General features: G+C 47.2%; 2 protein-coding genes across 9 annotated transcripts in view; one reads left to right on the forward strand and one right to left on the reverse strand.

Annotated features, from left to right (window-relative positions):
- Window positions 1-4,516, forward strand: part of RNFT2 (ring finger protein, transmembrane 2) — a 33,482-nt gene extending 28,966 nt beyond the window's left edge. For all 7 annotated transcript variants that reach the window (XM_055796988.1, XM_055796989.1, XM_055796987.1 and 4 more), the window contains one exon: window positions 1,551-4,516. In XM_055796988.1, coding sequence (XP_055652963.1) covers window positions 1,551-1,685 — 135 coding nt within the window. In that variant the 3' untranslated portion in view covers window positions 1,686-4,516. The remainder of the gene's footprint in view (window positions 1-1,550) is intronic.
- Window positions 4,517-4,667: 151 nt separating this feature from the next.
- On the reverse strand, window positions 4,668-18,408 carry HRK (harakiri, BCL2 interacting protein). 2 transcript variants are annotated; one of them, XM_055796997.1, is made up of 2 exons: window positions 18,060-18,408; window positions 4,668-10,080 (listed from the first exon to the last, which is right to left on the reverse strand). In XM_055796997.1, the coding sequence occupies exon 1, from the start codon at window positions 18,369-18,371 to the stop codon at window positions 18,108-18,110; it is 264 nt and encodes an 87-aa protein (XP_055652972.1). In that variant the 5' UTR covers window positions 18,372-18,408; the 3' UTR covers window positions 4,668-10,080; window positions 18,060-18,107. The 2 variants fall into 2 exon arrangements, with proteins under 2 accessions (XP_055652972.1, XP_055652971.1); XM_055796996.1 differs by having other exon boundaries at window positions 4,668-10,132.
- Window positions 18,409-19,791: the final 1,383 nt, after the last annotated feature.

A 19,791-nucleotide genomic window follows, 5' to 3' on the forward strand; every position in this document is an offset into this window, starting at 1 on the left:
TGAGCCACCCTTCAGGGGCTGATCACAGCTATTAAGATGGAAAAGACCAGCCCTGTAGTTCAGGGACTGCCAGTTGGCAGTCCAGATCTTGAATCTAGAATGCGAGACATTTTTATCTGACCCCTGGGGAGACTGGCTAGTCAATAGGCCAACCAAATCACGAGCAAGTGCTGTGAGAGGGGCATGGGTCCAGAATGAGCCTGACAGGGTGCGTGAAGACTGGTGCAGCACCATGTAATCATGGTCTGGCCTCTGAACACCTGGCCAGGAATAAAAGTAGTTCTGCATGTCAGAGTTGGTCACCACTGCCAGTCACTGGGAATTGTCCTGTTTCTCATTTGGCAAACACTGGCAAAACCTAGAGCTTAAGAACAGCATGCTCCGAGCAGTGCGGTAGATCCTAACATGCCACACTGCCATGGGTTCTGTTGCTATATCTATCAGAGGCCAGCTGAAGGCATTGCCTTGTAGCAAGGCTGGTGATGCTGCATCAAGATTTTCTCTTTAGTTGCTTGTAGCTTGGGTCAAGCTTTGTCTGTTGTGGTTGAAATCCTGGAGACTGTCTCTGGCTGATATGCGGGTGTGTGCAGGAAAACCTTAGGCAGAATAATTGTGGGAATTGGTGGGATATATAATCTCTTGTGAGGATATATAATCTCTTGTGATATCAAAATAAAGCTCGAGAGCCTTTTTTTGGAGAGCCTTAACATTCCCGTGCTTTGTAACAGGGTTATCAAATTAAATCAAGTATGTCACCTACGCATCAAAAGTGCCTTTTACTATGCCTGTGAACATCTGTGCAGGTACTACCAAGCTGTAAGCCCCAGAGAAGCTATCTTTGTATATGCTGATCAGAGTTGAGATTTTTATGAGTAACATTTCTGCTGACTCCACATGTGCTGAGGACATCTCAGCTTCTTAGGGCTTCTAATATTCCCTTCTTGCCCTATTCCTGTTCTTCAATTCTGGGGCTAGATGGTGGTGTGTGCTGGGCAGCCGTCCTTCCTCATCTCTGTTTGTACCCAAGGCAGGCTGGAGGGAGAATCCTGTCGTGGCTCAGCATAGAAACAAGAGGAGAAGATAAGGGGTGAAAAGTGACATTTACAGAGAAGGGGAAACTGGGACACTGAAGCTAGTGACTAGGACTGGGTGATGTGAGCAGAAAAAAGCAAATGAAGTTAAAAGTACGGGGAAGAAAGGGGGTTGTCTGAGCAAAGTAAGGAATTTTAAAATAACCCAGGGAATTGAGGATGGAAACATGGTAGAGAAAACCCTCTCAAGTACTTTGTTAGCCCAAATGTTGTAGGCCTTTTTAATGTTTCTTTCTATTGCTATATTAAGAGACAGAGTAATATATCATTAGCCTTGGCAAACTGATATACTAGTGATGCTGGGATATTTCATATCACATAAGTACTGCTAATCAGCTGCATTCTCCACCTGAACTTGAATCGTGACTTGCTCCCATGGCTGTCCTATTGAGTGTGCACGCTTGGTGGCAAGATGAGACCTCCTTCCCTCATCAGGATGATGCCCTTTTCTCTCCACAGCATGTGTTTTGTGAAGAATGCCTCTGCCTCTGGTTTGACAGAGAGAAGACCTGTCCTCTTTGTCGTTCTGTCACAGTAGAAACCCTGCGTTGCTGGAAAGATGGCACGACCTCTGCTCATTTCCAGGTGTATTAAAACCAATACATGCTGACAAATGGATTAACACATGCAGAGAGAAGAAAAAGCTGGAAAATCTGGTGATCCCATGCCCCTATTTAGTTGCCTGTGGATTTGTTGTCTTAGTCTTTCTTCCAGCGCTATTTCTGCAGGAGCCAACAGAACAATTGTTAGTAGCCAAAAACTTTATCCTCAAAGGCAAGAAAGATGTGTTTTGTATTATGGCAAACTCCATGGCTAAGCTACAGCCAAGATTTTTTCTTGAACTTACATAGTTATAAACTGCTTGAGATGTTTCCTTTTTTTCTGTGATTTTAGAATAGATACATACTGCATGTATAAGGCAAGTGTACCATGAATTGCATGTGTATAACCTGATACACTGGAAAAAAGCTGTTTTCCTCTGGCTCAGACCACTCGTGAGATTTTTCACATTAAATGGCCCTAGCTTCCCTGAATCGGTAACATCATAGAATTACGTTGTTGCTGTTATACTACCTTGGAGAACTCTCCCAAAACAGTGCTTCAGAACCTCGTGCCTGCAGTTGATTTGCGGCTGGAGCAATGTCATCTCCCAGCAGCCGTTTTTTTTTGCAATTGATTCCACAAATTGCACGTGTTGTCATCTTAATAAAATCTCTAGAACCTGGGAAAGACCATGATAGTGAAGCTGGAAATGACACTTGCTTTTCTTGGGAACGTTTTTCCTCTTTAACTTTCATGACCAGACTTTCTGATTTTCTAGCATATGGGGAAAACAGTGGGAGGCAGGGAGAGATTAAAGTCAGGTTTGGTTTGTCTAGGTGAAAAGTCAAGAGCATCTCACAGATTCGGGTACCTCTGCAATATGCTCCTCAGTGCAGCCACTCGAGGCAAGGCTTACTGGCTTCAAAAACCAGTGCCACTCAGCATCCAGTACCTGCCTGCGTCCAAAACCAGAAGAAATGTGCTTGCTCAGCACTGAGCCCAGACAGCACTGCTGATAACAGAAACGGCGGGGCATCAGCATACAGGGCCTCCTGGAGAGCCTGGGTTTAGTGAGATTTAACAGCTTGAGGGCAGAATTGCACAGAAGCAGCTGCATTGCTTGAAGAGCCAGCCTGGTTTATACACAAAATGGAAAATCCACCTGTGATGGTGGAGGCTTTATTGTAACACTTCTGCTTCCAAAAAATCTCTTCCAGGAGACACCTTATATGTTTAACAGGAGAATTAACACACTTCATATTGCCACAATTTCCATCTCTGCTGAGGGTGCTGCAGAGGCACTTGCATGCAAATGGAGTTGCTGTTTGTTCTCTGGAGCTTTTTCTTTCACTAAACAACGTCCGCTTTTTGCTGTGCACCCAGAGAAAGTGCCTCATTAGGCAACTGTGGCATCTTCCATGCTCATTACTATGGAAATGGCCGTAAGGTTACAATCCCACTTGAGTGGATAATCAGGAAGAACTGTACCTGGGGGAAATGAGCCTATGTGTATGTACTGACTGCCGCCTTCCCCTCCTGCTGTGAAACTCCACAGGGAGAAGAATTAAAGCAAACAGGAGCTAATGGTAACAAGATTAAGGCTCAACATTTCTTTGGAAATAATAGTTCAGTATGGCTAGAGGAGAAATGATGAGAGGCAGAGCCTGAGCAGGGAAGATAGTCCAAATCTGGCTGGAGAGGGACAGGGAAGTACAGGAGGAAAATCTTTACTTTCCAGAACAAAGTGACTTGCTTCTTGTCAAATGGATCCCATGAAAGTGGAGAACTAAGCCAAGGAATCCAGTGGCTATCTCCAATGGGAATAGCCATTTTGGGATGGGGGAAGGCAGTTCAGTAAGGAAGGAAGCAAGGTTTTCAGTGGGCATAAAAATGTTGTATGTGCTAAAAATAGTCTGGTATATTCTCCAGGAAAAGGGAAAATTACTGATTCTGTGGGCAGGCAATTTATGAAGGGTTTCAGTATCAGTTTTCAGGGCAATGCCAATTGATTAAAAGGTTAGTTGTATCTGCTTTCAGAATGTTTGAAAAGCCACTCCTGATTGTTTTTCTAAATGCTCCTGGAAAATACCTATGGAGAAGTATATGAAAAGGTCAACATGAGCCTAACACTACAGCTAGCATTAAGATACACTGTTTCGCAATTATTTCTTTTTTAATTTGGTTATAAGGAAGGAAGGCAATCAAAGGGAAAGAATGGGGAGTATTTGTTATGTTCTTATAGTCCTTTTCTTTTTCTTTTTTTCTTTATCAAAAGTTCTTTACGAGTTGGCAGCGTGACGTGCTACTCAGATCCCTCAGTGACAAAATGCAGCACTGCGATCCATACGCGAAGGCCTTCGCTGCAGGCACAGCCTTTTATCTGAGAGGGCATGGGTGCCTCGGATTTGGTGGGCCATCCTGTGCCACACTTCTCTGTTATTGCTAATTAGTGCTAAATAGAAGGTGAAATTTTATGCTGTGGATATTTATTCTACTGGAAGCATAACAAAGATCATCTTCAGTCCTGCAAGAGAAAGAATTTACTACAGGCTGCTATTATACAGCCGTTGAATTAAAACATCCTTCAGTCCCTATTCTTCTGGCCTGGATGCTGTGGAAGAAACAGCTCGGTGCTGCGAGCCATCTGTCCCACCCATCCTCCTCGGGTATGGTACAGTGATGGCTTTGTGAGGCAGGACAGTGCTACCCTCTCCTAGAACATGACATTTGGGCCAGAAAACATGCAGGGGAAAAATTCCAGTTCTAATGACAACTGATGAGAAACTTCTGTGGGTTTCCATGGGAAAACAGCTAGGGTTGTACAAAGAAATTATTCTTTCGAATTTCAGAAAGGAAATAAAAACCGGAGCCTTTTTTCACCATTGAACAGTTATTTTTCTTTTTTTTTAATAAAGTCATTATAAATATGTACAAAGAGTCTCAGCATATGAAATTCCTTTTACAAAAGAGAGAAGCCACATCCAACCATAAACAGGAGCCTTCATGAACTCATATCAGCAGTGAGCATATGCTTTGCTCTTGCTTTGGTGAGGGTGGAAACTTGCACAGCGACTCTGCAAGAGTTTACATCCAAATAGTACTAAATCAGTAATGTGCAAGGAATTGTGTGTTCACTGCATTTCATCTGTTTTATTCTGTTAGCAATGCATCTGGGAGCAGACTGGAAAATTTAGTCCTAAGGACTAAAGGTGATGGGAAGATTTTTTCTTGTGATAAACTGTGAATTGATTGGAAAGGTTATGCCATGAATACCCATGAAAACTAAATCCCATTGTAGTTGGTTTTGCTCTCTACTTAGGTGGCATCTGTAACTAATAATGGATGTAACTAAAAATGGCAGTTCAATACCCAGATGCTTTCAGTGAATATTTATCAAGCTCCAAAGTAACTTTCTGTAAATATTAAAAAAAACTTGTGAAATTCAAGTACTCAAGTATTCATGTAGAGTGAACACTGACAAAGTCTCATTGGAGTTACATGAAAATTCACTCTTGTATTCAAATCTTGTCAGAAAAAAATATTCACTTGTGTTGTATTTTGTAGTTTTTAAGTTTCTCTTGCAGATGGGGAATGGAAATTCTGCAGCTTTAACTGGAACAGTCAGCTTTTTCCCGCAACTGCTAAGGGCAGAGCTGTTGTTTGGAAGACCTGAGTGGGGGAGTGTGTTTGGGTATGTGCTGATGGCGATTCCTGTTACGCAGATGGCGCGTGGTTCAAGCCAGCAGGATTGGCAGAGGGAAGAAGCACAGGAGTGTCTTACGCTGGGAACAGGGATATATACCTGTACTCGGGGCAAAGATAGCTTTTGGAATGAAAGGGCTTGTGCATTCAGCCCAGGACAGAATTAGGAGAACCAGCATGCGAGAATTCCTCTCTTCTGTTCAGACTAGCTGATATACTAGTGTTTTCCTAAGGAAGTTCAAGTCCCATGTTACTCAGACTTCCCTAGGCTTCTGGAGTTTGAATGAACACAGCCCGTGTCTCCTGACCTTCAGCTCAGCACACAGCAACCAGTGGCTTGCAAAGTGTTACACAAGAATGAGGCTGATTTGGAAGCTCGGATTCAAAATTGAATTTGCTGCAAGCAAAGCCGCTCTAAGAAAAGTTGTGGAGATACTGTTCACCTGTTGTGGTGGTAGAATATAGCCAGGAGGTTTTGACATGGACAAAACCTGTGGGTCCAGGATTTAATTTGGAGCCACAGATAGTTTATTACATATATCTCAGACTTCTGTCAAGATCACGGGCAGATGTTTTAAAACCATTTGTAGGAAAATTAAAATTAAATATTAAAACAGACGTACTATTCTGTCCGCATAATGAACCACTTTGTACATGGTAGCGCAGTTTTTCAGAAGGGAAATACCTCCTTCTGTCTTGCCTCCCCATTCTCCTGTGTCCTGTGTCCTCACCACCTCCAAGTGAGATTCTCCTCTGCCTGCTCAACCTACGAGATTACAGCAATAGCAGCATTTAACCAAACTGTTTCATCTTAGGAGGCAGCAGGGAAAAGTGCCTGATTCCAAGGGGTACATGGACATAGAAATGACACCACTTTACCCAAATGTGTTCATAATAAATTCCATTAGAAAGGATTGCTTCTGCTTTTGCAGTGCATTTAAGACCCTTATAATTTTAGCGTGGTATAGAGACAAAGCAAATTCACAAATCAGATTAAACTGATTTAACAAGAGTTTCTGATTTAAGTAAATTGCTTTAGTAATGGGCTTAGCTAAATTAGGGCAATTTCTGCATGCCTACATGCTCTAAAACAGAAGTATGGTGGGTTTCTCATTCCTCATCACTGACAACTCATTGATTTTGGTGATTTGCTGTATGTTATTATTGGGTGATGCCTCTCCTGGGCACATGGAAGTGTATGACAGGAGGCTTGTTCCCATTCTGTATTTTTTTACGTACTGAAAATAAATTGAAGAGAGAAGAGGAAGGAATCTGGAATTAACGGGCTAAATTCTGTCCTGGGTGTAACCAGCTGTCTCCATGCAGGCAGCGGTGCTATCCTAGAATTAGTTAAGTCAAAGGACTTATTTTAACAGGCAGGAGGAGAGAAGCTGATTAGTAGTCCACACTAGGCTGTTTTTTTACTTGAAATATGAAGTTCCAATATGTGATGGGAGCTATCTTGGTGGAGTGCTGCTTTAAAAATTAATAAAGACTTTCCTCACAGCCACATTATGCGGCGTTCTATATAGACTATGATCTCATAACCTCCTCCTCTGGCTTGCACACGCACCGTCTGCTGAAACCTAAGATGAGGTCTTTTTTTTTTCATTTAGAGAGCACTCCCCAGTCTTCACAGAGTCGCAACTGCGAAGCTAATCAAAATCAATGACTTCTTGGCTGCTGTGAAAAAGAAAAAGAGGAGCGAGAGAGAGGAACTGTGCTGGTTTCTTACCCGTTAGTACGGTACGGAAACCGCCCACCGTCTCACACAGCTGTTGTAATACAGTACAAACAGCACTAGGGGAGTATACAGCATGTTTTACCAATACAAACATCAACCAGGGTTAAATCAGGTATTTTAAAAAGGATAAAAACACCCCTTGTCAAAAATGGAGGCATTCAAGAATAGCAATTATACCAGAAAATGTAAGGCTTTGACAAATACATATCCTCTAGTCAGTAATTCGATTTATGTACAGTGAATGCTGGCTATAAAGCGCTGGCAAGCTGCTGCTCCAGCAAAGCTTGCTTGACCCAGCAACTAATAGATGAAAGTCTCCAAAACTTAACCCTCGGTTCACACTAACCATCCAGTTTAGAACTACAGAAGTGAAGTAAATCAGGACTAAAGCAGGATTTGGGGTACTGGACCTGCTGTTGTTTACACTTGGGAAACACGATTGATTTGGTTGTTGTTTCATGAGAATACCAATGGACAGCATGTGTCTTCTAACATTTTTGCTGAATATTAGGAACCACCAAGGAGGAGACTGGTCCCCTGGGAGTTCTTTTTGGTTTTTTTTTGACAGAAAAGCCTGTCCCTGGAGCGTTAGGACTGAGGGAGATCAACCAATTGCTTTGCTGCTGCGGTTGAACCCTGATTTAAGGGGCTTACTCTATGGTAAGGACAGAACTTTCTTCCCTTTTCCTTTGCTGTGCTGTTTCAGGGGAAATGCCTCTTTGGGAAAAAAATGCTACGAGAAGTCTCAGGGCTGCAGACCCAAATAGCCGGTGTGGCAGGAGAACCGATGGCAGTGCAAACTGCATGCACCCAAGATGCAAGGGAAGATGGGAATAATGCCTATTCCAGGTGAGGAGTTTATTAAACATTCAGAACTCGGGAGCTAATAATTGCTAAAGGGGAGGAGTATGCGGGAGAGCCCTCTCTCTTGCACCGAGAAATGTAAGCCAGCTCCTATGCCGGACGGCTTGTCACAAGCCTGCCTCTGTGTATGTGGGGTGCACACACAGGGTGGGGCAAGGTAGCGTAGGGGTGGAGGGAAGACCTGCGGACTGCGTGTCTTGTGTAGCAAAGTTACGCATCCAGTCCTCCTGATCAATTATTTTCTGTTCAAATTTGACTTGTGCAATACCATACGCACAATTTCACTTCCTCATGTGAGCAATTTGTAGAAAGTTGTATTTTTAAGGCTATGCCTGATCCAGCAGTCACTAATCCAGCACTTGCAACACTGCTGAAACCAGCTGAGGCTCCTCCTTTTGACAGAAGAATTCTTACTTATTTCAGTAAGAGACTGAGCCAGGAAGGAGTACAAGATGCCGAGTTATTATTAAGCATCAGACCAAAAATTGTAGGAAAATTGTTTTATCGGTCCCTGTGGTTCTGAGACCATCCAAACTCTTATCAACAGACAAACTACACTTAGCTACGTGACCCCTCCCAACACTGCACATAATATAAAGTAGGGCAAGGTTCTTCATTAGGAACAATTTGCTCTTTCAGCATAGCCCTTTCTGCTGTTTGTGAATTGACTTGGATCAATAATACCCATGAATATGTGTGCAGGGGCCCAAAACACATTGGTGAATATTTGATAAAGGGAGAATTTTGCTTTTAGATTGCTTAGAAACATTTCTCCTGCAGTAATGAAAAATGAAAGGTTTGACTGGGACACAGTGGCCACTCGGCTTGTTCCCTGACCGGGTGAGGGTGAGGAAGTATTTTAAAAAGACAAGGAGCCAAACTTCCTTTGGAAATCTGGTTCTTAACATTCCCCTCTTGGTGGGGTATCGATTTTCTGGTGCAAATATCTGAAGCTGGGAAAAATGTTTCTAAAAAACTGTGCATAATAATTACTGTAAAGAGCATCCGGAAGGTATCCTAAATCTGACAGGTAGTTTTGGCTGCAAGGAAAAAAGTGCTCAGTACTAGACTGAAAAAAGCCCTTTGACTTCGAAGGACAAGTTCTGTTGTCCCCCAGTCCATTGGTTAGCCTAGATACAGTTCTCTTCCCTGGTTCATAGGATTTGAGAATGCTTAAATCACCATCTAGGAGAATGCCCAGCTCCGGAGCTGTAGGAATTTCTGCACTCGCAGACTTTGACATGTACACTGCAGTGAAAAGAGCTGGTGTGTCTTTGCCGCCTCAGGGAACGCTGCTTCCCAAGCTCCGAACCATCAAAACAAAAAGAACTGCCCCAAAGAAAATTAGTTTTAGAAAGTTCTGGGCTAGATTATTTGTTTTGTCTTAATTTATGCAGAGATTGAAGGAAAGAAAAAAAATAGCACCTTCTCAAGAAGTATTAATTTTGTCATCTTGTGTATAAATATTAATAACCAAAATAGATTTTTCCTTGTCGCATGTTTCAGAACATCCTCTTGGGGAAACTGTAGCACCACAGAGAGGCAGTTTAGCCCCAGACAAATATTAAATGTAGCACCAGAGAAACTAAAGTCGTAAGAAAAGCTTATCTCACCTGGTGCTATAGCGCTTAATATATACACACACAAACTGTCTGTTGTCCAAGCTGCTAAGCACCTGTTCCCCCCCACCACGGCTAGGGCATGCCCATTTGGCAGCAAGTTTGGTCTCTCAAGATACTACTTAACTCTGGATGTATACATTATTTTTCATCCCGCTGCATTGAAAGGAATGTTTATGTTGCCATAAACAAGGTGCAGTGGAGAAAATGCTAGCATTACAGCAAGGACATCACTAATCTTTTGACTCAGACTGCAGGAGCATGAATGCTCAGACCACCATCATCTACAAGGAATGTTGCTTACGTTCTCAACAAGGCATGCACGTTTTAACGTATGCATACAGGAGGGTTTACATTCTTCTATATATAAGCATGTATGTGTCTCTGTTTTGCTGCTGGGCCCTTGAACAGCTCCTTCCGTGCAAATCCTTCTTCACATTGCCCAAAGCACTTCCAACATCTTCCACTTCTTTCTTTATCTCCACTCTTCACAGCTGCTGCTCAGGCTCTGGATTCCCTGTAGGAAAAGGGGAAACAATTTTCTCCAAGGGCACAGGGTTTTCTCCAGCCTAAGAAAGCAAAAGAATTGTGTTTGGTTTTAATTATATTGATGCATTGGTTACAATAAAAGCTTCTTTTAAATTTATGCTTGAACCCTCCTGCTAAATTTACTGACAAGAAGAGGTATATAATTTATGGGGAGGATGGTTTTGTGGTTCAGCACAGGAGATTATGCCTTTATCCCTGTGCTACCGCAGGATTTCTGGCGAGCTCTCATTTTGCAAGGCTCGTTCTTTTGGGTGCTCCATCTTCATTTACATCATGTTAACAAAAATGTTAACTTTTGGAGAAGCCATTAATTTTGTTACAGGTATGCAATGGGGCGCGTTGAGGATCACAGGAGACTGGAAGAACTCACTCATTCCTGGTACTGCTACTGATTACATTTGTGGCCTTGGGCAAACCACTCCTTTCAGTTGCTACTGTAAAATGAGGGCAGTAATAACTTATTTGCCTCACAGGTGGGCTGCAAGCCTTAATTAATAAAGTGCTCAGAGAAAGGCACCTATCTAAGTGCAAATTAGCAGGAGATGTGCCCGAGGGGCATCTACTATGAAATTCCCATTTCCCGCATTTATACCTAGGTTTGTTGATACCAGCATTTGCTGGGATAGATCCCATCTTTCAGACTGTGTTGTCTAGTTCACAGAGACTGTGACAATGAGCGATCTTATAAAAACCTCAGTGGAGAAATCTCTGCTGGCCTTCTGGATGAGGTGATTTCACCCGGGTGGGAGAAAGGAGGGGGGAGTAGCTGACTATGCAACTGCATCAGCTATGAAGTCAGAGTGTAATTAGGGCTGGCAAACAGCTTGTGAGCAGATTCTGATCTGCATTACTCTGATGTAAACCCAGAATTGCTTCCCTTCCTTCTGTAGCACTACCCTGTTCATGCCAGCGTGAAGGTTATCACAGTCCAGTGGCACTGCCTCTGAGACGAAACCTCCACTGTGAGAAAAGCAGGCAAATTCTGGTGCTGCAACCAACTCTGAGTAACCTAGAACGTCTCTGGTTCAGCCTCAAAAGGTGCAACTGTATCTGCTTTATCGCAGTTACTGTCAGCTGCTCAAGCTGCTGCTGTGCACAGGATGTGGCAATTACAACCTCTCCTTCCCTCAGTCTACAGTCTTCTTTTTGAGGAATCTGGAGCAACAGTGCAAATAGCTTGGAGGACTTAATGCCAGAATGAATCATCCAGACTTGAAGCACGTTTTCATTTGTCTTGCTGTGATCAAGGCTACTAGCTAGCCATGCAGTTTCTGTGGCTTCTGTATCTGCATGCACACAGACTTTCACAGATGCACCCGCTCTCTGGAAGTACTGGAGGTATTTTCAAAGGTTTTTTGCAGAGCGACTTAGTGTTTTGGCAGAGGGAAAATAGGAAAGGTGTTCACTACTTGAGAGAGTACGAACATAATACCGGCTACACAAAGACAACAGAGCACAGACTGTCAGTAATCAGCTGTCAATAAGTAGCCCGGAGGTTGAAATGCACCCCCCCGCTCAGCCTCCTGGCCTGCCTGCACAGGAGACAGACCTCCCCGCAGCCCCCACTCCTACACGGGCCTCCTGGCATCTCAGCACCACTGCACACTCAGGTCTAGGCCAGTGCCAAGCACAGGCAGACAGACAGCGCCACGGGTTTCTCTAGACTTGTGAAACACCACGAGGAGGAGATTCTGGGCATCTGCACTTCTCACACAAGATGGCTTTACAGAGAGGTCTTCAAAATCAACCACATGGGCGCTGTTGGGGAGAGAAGGCAGGGCACAGCCTGAGCGGCGTGTAGGGTACTGAGAAACGGGCTGGCAATATGGAGGGAGAGCCTGCGATGTGGTTGCTCACACTCAAAGAGGTGAGATATTTACACAAGTTACACTGGAATAAAGACTTCAGGAGCTGATTAAAGGATTTCCTCCAAAGCAGAAACATTTAATGCTTATTTATTATTTCTCCTGTAGCAGTACTTCCGATTGCCAGCTATGAACCCTTGTCCTACTGTGCCATCTATGGCCTGCAACAGGTCATCCTCGGTGTCATTATATTTTACAAACTGTCTCTCTGTGTCGCTTAACGTATAGAAAATCTATAAAAACCTGTAAAAGTTGATAAATCCTGGAATGTCTTGAACTCTGAGTGATAAATCTGCTCTGGGGCAGGCAAAGAGCTCAGCACAATGTTCATGCATCTCACGAGCCCTACCCTATTCTAACAGCTTAAATGGTTCTTAAGTTTTGCATCAGTCTCGTGCTGGCCTTCTGCATAAAGGTGAATTTCATGGAAAGAATAAAAGAGAACCCCAGAATCCTGGCCTTCAGCCCATCTTTCAATAAAACAATTTTGAATATCCTAGGCTGTGTTAAAGCCATTTCTGGGTGCATATTGGCTGCATTGCCAGTATCTGACTCATTAATGGAATATACTTTGAGCCAAATTCTGATCTCATTTACAGCACTGTAAATCCAGGGCAACCCAATTGACTTCAGTGGAGTTACTCCAAATTTCCCACAATAGGCACTCAGCAGATAGATCAAAATTTGGTAATTTGGGTCTGAAAAACGCTGAGGAAAGCCAAACAACATCCCATTTGTAATACTGGGGTGGATAGTAAGTTGGAAAGAGTGCCAGCATATTCCCTCTGTAGAGCCGCTGAAAAATGGTTTATTTTACGTGCCATTCATACAACGTTGAAACTTCGGGGAGAGGGGATTGTCCACTATTATCAAGATTTTTCATTCACTTATTAAAAAAAAAAAGGTAGTTATAGCTGAGTTCCTATATGAAAAATGTGGTGTCTATTGAAAACATGGATTGAAGTGATGAAAAAAAAAATCACTTGCTTTGGAATTTTTCATGGAAACCAACATTCCCTTTGGTGATGTATCCCTTTCTTCCTTGTCATTGAGGGAGATGCAGATTTTGCTCAGGAAGTTGCTCTTACCCATTGAACCTATTAAGCCATAAGGTTGTGAGATGACAAATGATGTTGGCTGATATTTGCAAAACCATCTCAGCCAGCCTCGACACATCCCATCGCTTTTAATAGATAAGGCATCTTGACTTGAGCTCTCCAGCCTTAAATCCTACAGTTTTATCACGTCGCTTGCTAGGCTGGTGTTTACCAACAAAAGGAAAGCTGCTCTTCCCTGGGATACTAAGTAGGATGAACATGAAATGACTCAGGTAGGGGGGTCCCTAGTCTCATCTCAGCATTTCTTTGACTAATCTTTATTCAGAGACAGGACGCAAAGCCATGCTCGGGTGCCACCTGCATAAAGCCATAGGAGAATCTGAGCTCATGTCCCCTAAAGCACTTGGCAAAAGGAGTCCTGCTCACGGCTAACGTGTCAGCATGTAACTTCTTGATTTAAATGGATTACACAGGCGATTCAGCTGGCACACATTCCACTCCTAATAAACAAAATAACAGTTATTGATATATTTAAAGAAAAAAAAAATTCAAGTGCTTGGATTGCTAAGGGAAAGCTCGAGGCAGGGACAAAACAAGGCACCGTCACTTCCTCACGCAGCAGCAGGTTAATGAGAAAACAAGGGCTGGGCAACAGCCCTGTCAAATTCCCAAGCAGCCTGCATCCATGTACACTCACACTTCATTAGCATCTCTGTGGGAGATGAAAGGGTAACTTGGAAGACCAAAAAACAATTAGCAGGGGGGTCAAGAGGTAAGATGAAAGAAGAGCAGAACCTACTAGGGAAGAACTCGGAAGAACAGTGTGTCCCGAATATCTTAGCACAGGAAGATCAAGGAACCAGACACAGTAAAGAAATATGTTGGGGCTCCAATCTTTCCAGAAAGTGGCCTGCTTGGACATAGCCTACCTGCAGAAAGAGGTGTTTCTGGACTGCTGTTTATTTTTTAAAACTCTGCTGCTTGTTTATTATTAAAGTTAATGTTGAAGGTTTTCCTTGTGCAATTTAACTGTGAAACTGGGGCAAGGGTGGTGGGGACCTTTGGCATTTTTGAGTAGGATGCCTGCCACCAGGAAGAGCAGACTCCTCCTTCCTTAGTTATCCAGGAGGATAAACAACAGTGTTTGCCTCTTTGTGTCAGGGATGCATACAGGGTGCAACATGCTGAATGTTTATCCTCATGCAAAACTGCAACTCACTGCTGAGCTAGTCAGCTTAGCCCTGTGCTAGCTGTACTGCCTCTGGTCCTTAATTTTCTTTGCACTCCTGCACAGCTCAGTGTGACATCTCCAGAAATCTTATCAACCCAATTTTAATACAGATAATTAACTGCACTGAGGCTTTGGACAGAGTGGCTCTGCATGAACCTTGCAGCAAACAGTGGGGGAAATTACTGGCAACACAGTGGGCACAGAACTAGGCTGGCGAAGCTGGCAGGGACAAGTAGGGTTTGATTTTAATACACTGCCACTTCTGAACTAATAGAGCGAAATACAAGTGACACTGTATGCCAAACTGGCACATGACAACTATACTTCACGCCCTGGTTGGATATTTCAAGGTGATGTCAGATTATATATTATAAAACTGCCATTTGTAACGCATTCATCCCCAGATCCCAAGCATGGTCCACAGATAGAAGTTGGTCACATGCAGCGGTCCTACTCCTGCTTTCACTGCCATCACCTAGGGGCTGAGAGAGCAGGCGAAGTTCCCTGGTACACAGGATTATTCCCTGAGCTGCATTGTTGTGTAAAGCCACAAGGACCTGAGGGAACAACTACCAACTTTCTTCCTCAGAAGTAGTACATACGCTCACAGCAGCCGATGCAAAATGCTACTACCGCTTGAAAAGAGCAGGAGGGGAACTTGAGTAGTAAGCCAGGCCGAAACTGACCTTTTCCTCTATTCCTTCTGCAACCACCAGATCACAAGACAAATGCTGACTTTGCAGCACATTTATTAAGTGTACAAGTTACTCTCCTCTTATGAGCTGTTCTATGAAATCCCAAGTTCACAAGTGCTCAGAGCCTGGACTTTCCATCTTGTTGCAGAACAATGTTATTATCACTGCAGAGCGTCTCTGAGGATGGCAGGTAGACAGCTTTTGTTCATAAATACTCTGCTGAGTTAATAAAACACTGCTGTCTTACCACATCTCCAAGACTAACCCAGCTCACTGCACTATCACTTGGGCTCTGAGACACTGCAGATAATCAGGTACCTCAACTGGTGCGAGCAAATTATTATTCAGGATGAATAGAAAAGATTCTTAATGGCAAAAATAACCCAGAAAGTAATTATTCTGGGGTTGCACTGTATTTTCATCTGCAGCTTGGTCACTTGTGCCTCAGAAGCTTGCCAGGAGTCAGACAGGCCAGCCTGCTGCACATCGAGGCAACAAGGAGACTGTTCCTAGCTTGTTATTCTCCCACATCTGGCCTCTTTATCCCTGAAACTGCTTCACATCACACACAAGGATCTTCTTTTCAGAGACTTACATTTGTATTTGTGTCCATGAAGCCCCTGAGCATTTGGAGGCAGCTCAGCATGTCCTGTCTGTGGCAGCCTTTGAAGCTGTGAGGAAGGACTGTGCATGCTGAAGGAGCTCGCCTCAGCTGCGTTGAGGATAATGCTTTCCTCTTCTACAGTGTCTTTATCAAAGCAATTTATAAGCAACTGGTTATTGTTGGGCCTGAAGTGCAGAAAGCAGGATGGAGGTGAGGGCTCCACAGAGTCAACAGCAGAAGAGATGGGAATCAAATTTAATATCTGCCTAAGCAAAGCTATGCAAATCTTCACAAAAACTAAAAATCCAAACAGCTTTGGCCTCACGGGATTGCCAGGAAGCCTGGGCTGAACGTGTGCACAGATCCACGGGGCCAGCGAACAGTCTCTCTCTGTCAGCCCTTCTCACCTGCCACCTTCTCTGTGCAGGATGAAGTCCCAGACTGGGCAGGCAGGAAATTCCCCAGCGTGTTAAGAAAGAAAAGGACACTTGAGACACTACATAAGGGAGATCACTGCAGTTCCCCCTTGGATTTTGACTTTTTTTGAGCTCAGAGAGGCAAGCAAGAAAACAGGTGGGTTTTCTTCCAAACACTGCAATCAAACTTGCCACAAACTGACAGGAAGGGTAAGAAGATCTGTAAGCTCTGCTCCTGACCACAGTCCCACAGCAATAACCGCTTCCCCACACCACTCACACTACCCTCTGCCAGGGCTTTGCTGGGCACAGCTCTGCAGGCACCATCCCAGAGCCTCATACCTCTGAGCTGGTGATTTTATAGAAATTGAGGCTTTGATTCATCAAAAAAGCAGGTTTGTTCTGCTTTTGTTTTCAAAGAAACCTTTCCAAAGGTAACCAGCTGAACCTCCTGACAGATGCACCAGTTGCAGCTCAGAGAGACAAACAACAATGCTCCCCCACCACCACCTATGTGTACACACACACATGCAGTGCAAACACACAGACCTGCTGGAAAACCTTATTTTTAAACTCTCGTGATAACCATACTTCTTCTCCACACTATACATATTTAATGGAATTTCATGCGCCTAAAAAGCATGCGAGACATTTTGCAATGCAAGACCTGATACCTGACAGCCAAGGTCTGGCCCAAGAGTTCCAAAGAGCCCTGTTAAGCTGAAATTGTGCAAGGTCGGTGCACTATCAGTGACATCTTTCAACTGACTTTAAGCTCTCTTCTAAACCCTGTCCGAGCTAGCGGGATACGAGTGCATGCTGAAAGTTAGACAGGCACTTAAAAGTCTTCCCTGAACACAGACAAACACCAGGGGACATGCATAGGTATCATTTAAAGCACCCAAAATAGCAGCCCTTGCCCCTCATGTCTGTGGGGAGAAATTCATGTCCCAAAGAGCACTTCAGAGTACCCAAAATCCCTGATCTGACCCCACATATGCTCAGTATCCCTGCATGCTCCCAAAGCTGAAGGTGCAGAGCTGTCCCACCAGCCCAGGAGGTGTCACCACGCTGACAACAAGGGTTGCGGGCCCAGGTATATCCCATTTCCCCACTGCTGGTTTGCTCGGTGTCTCTGGAGCACAGTAGGGGCTCTGAGAACCAGCAGTAACGGGGCTTGGATGCTTTTCCCTGGCTGGTGGCTTGGGACTCCCCTTGGGAAAAGCCTCCGGCACTGGGTAAGGAATTATCCAAAACACAGAACCAGGCACAGCCAGCCAAAGCCCCAGCCTGCCCTGCCAGATGGTCCTGTGGGGAAATCCCACCACCCAGGGACCTTAGTGATGGGTGCCCACAGCACCTATGGGTCTAAAGCTTGCCAGGGGATGGCAGGACACGGGGGAAGTTCCTCCACTCACAAGAGGGCTGGAGAAGGCTTGGCAGGCATGGGTGTGTGGGGCAAGCATCCTCCACCTCCCAGGGCCGGCAGTCAGGGCAACGCTGGACCTGCTGCAACCCTTGTGGGCCACCCCATGCTGCTGCCGCTGGCCCACGGGGACGGTAGGCTTGCTCAGTGTGGGCATGGAGCTTAAAGTGCCCCCTGAGAGTACGGATGACTTGGGTGAAGGAGAGGCACAGGGCTGGAAGCCCTGAAAGTTTGGAGAAGGGGAAAGGGGGCGTTTGGGGAGTCCTGGGAAAGGGGAAAGGAGAAGGAGAGAGGGTAGAGGAAAGGAGAGGGAGAGGAGAGGGAGAGGAGAAGGAGAGGGGAGAAGGAGAGGGGAGGAGAGGGGAGAAGGAGAGGAGGAGAGAGGGGAGAGGAGAGGAGAAGAGAGGAGAGGAGGAGAGGAGGAGAGGAGCGGGGAAAGGTGATGTGGCTGCCAGCCCGGCGGTACCGGCAGACCGGGGCTCCGTGCGCTGCCGCCATCACCCGCCGCAGCCCGGCGAGTACCGCGGACAGCGCGCTCCGCCGTGCCGGGCCCCGCTGCCGGCCCCGGGTGCCGCGCCGAGCCCCCCCGGCCGCCCCGCCGCCCCCGGCCCCGCCGCCGCGCCCGCTCCCCGTGCCCCGGCGCGGTGCCGACCTGTTGCGCGTCCCGCCTGCTCCCCGCTCCGGCCAGCGCCCCTCTCGCCTAGAGGCTCCTCCTGCGGCTCAGCCAGGCCAGCGCGGCCGCGGGCGTGAGGGCGCACAGCAGGCACAGCACGGCGGCCAGGCGGCGGCCGGCCCAGGGGCCGCGGCCCCGAGCCTTGCGCCGCGCCGCCCGCTGCTCCAGCTCATCGCCCAGGCGGCGCAGGCGGGCGGCGACCAGGCGGGCGGCGGCCGAGGGCCGTGCGGCGCGGCCGGGGCTGCAGGGGCAGGGCGCGGGGGGGCCGCCGTGCAGCGCGCAGGGGCACATGGCTGCGCCGCCGCTCGCCGCCGAGTGCCGCGGCGTGTGCGGGCGGGCGGGCCGGGGCGGCGGCGGGCGGGGGACGGGGGGGTTACATCATCCCCCGCGGGGCGGCGCTCGGCCGCGGGGAGCGGGCGGGGGGGCGGGCGGGGAAGGGGGGCAGTTGGGGGGGGAGCAGCGGGCGGGGGTGGGGGACAGTTGGGGGGGGGGGGCGCGGAGGGTGGATGGGGGGACGGGGGGGGGGCGGAGGGAACCGTGTGTGTGTGTGGTGGGACGTTCCGGTGTCTAGGGGTCGTGTGGGAGTTTGGTGGGACAGCACGGGGATGGAGGGACAGTGTGGGGACGCAGCTGACGGTGTGGGGACGAAGGGGCAGCATGGGGCTGCAGGTGACAGCATAGGGCTGCAGGGACAGCGTGGGGCTGCAGGTCACGGCGTGGGGCTGCAGGTGACATAGTGGGGCTGCAGGGGACTGCGGGGATGGAGGGGGCTGCGGGGATGGAGGGGCAGTGTGGGGCTGCAGGGACAGTGTGGGGCTGCAGGTCACGGCATGGGGTTGCAGGTGACATCGTGGGGCTGCAGGGGACTGCGGGGATGGAGGGACAGTGTGGGGCTGCAGGGACAGCGTGGGGCTGCAGGGGACTGCGGGGATGGAGGGACAGTGTGGGGCTGCAGGGACAGTGTGGGGCTGCAGGTGACAGCGTGGGGCTGCAGGGACAGCGTGGGGCTGCAGGGACAGCGTGGGGCTGCAGGTGACAGCGTGGGGCTGCAGGGGACAGCGTGGAGATGGAGGGGGGCAGTGAGGGGATTACGTAGAGCTGGAGGGGATTTCATCACCCAAAGCGTTACAGATTCTGATCACATTTCGAGTGGCCGAGGCAGCAGTGCACAGCCCCCAGGCACTGACCCAGCGGCATGCAGCGCCTCCCCAGCCGCCAGCGCACAGGAGCAGGGCTGGGACCCCCAGGCAGGGCTCCCCATCACGCATCAACCCTGGGACAGCAGCAGGGACTCCCTGCAGCTCCCTGTGGGGCAGGAATCACCCCAAAGTGGCCTTTTTCCCTTCTGCCAGGCAGGGAGGCTGCTGCCGCCTCCTTGGCAAATCACCCTGGTATTGCATGGGGGTCTCGGGGGACCCTCCTGGGGCTTGTCATCTTCCCAACCCATCTAGCCTCCCTGGAGCAGCCCCACATCCTGCTACAGGGGCAGCTCCTGCTCTGCCATCCCTCCTCTGGCAGGGCTCACCACGGGCAGTGTGTGCACCCCAGGGAAATCCTCCTTTAAGTCCAAATGATTTTGTTGAGAAAACAAGTCTTTTGTAAGGTTCCTACATACAGGAGGTCCTCCCCAAATGAGGTGGTTTGGATTTTTGCTGGAATCCAAAATGCCTGTTTGCATTCATTAAATTGTTTTATAAACTGCATGGACAGC

This window comes from Falco peregrinus, chromosome 2 (assembly GCF_023634155.1).
Source record: "Falco peregrinus isolate bFalPer1 chromosome 2, bFalPer1.pri, whole genome shotgun sequence".
Taxonomy (NCBI): Eukaryota; Metazoa; Chordata; class Aves; order Falconiformes; family Falconidae; genus Falco; species Falco peregrinus.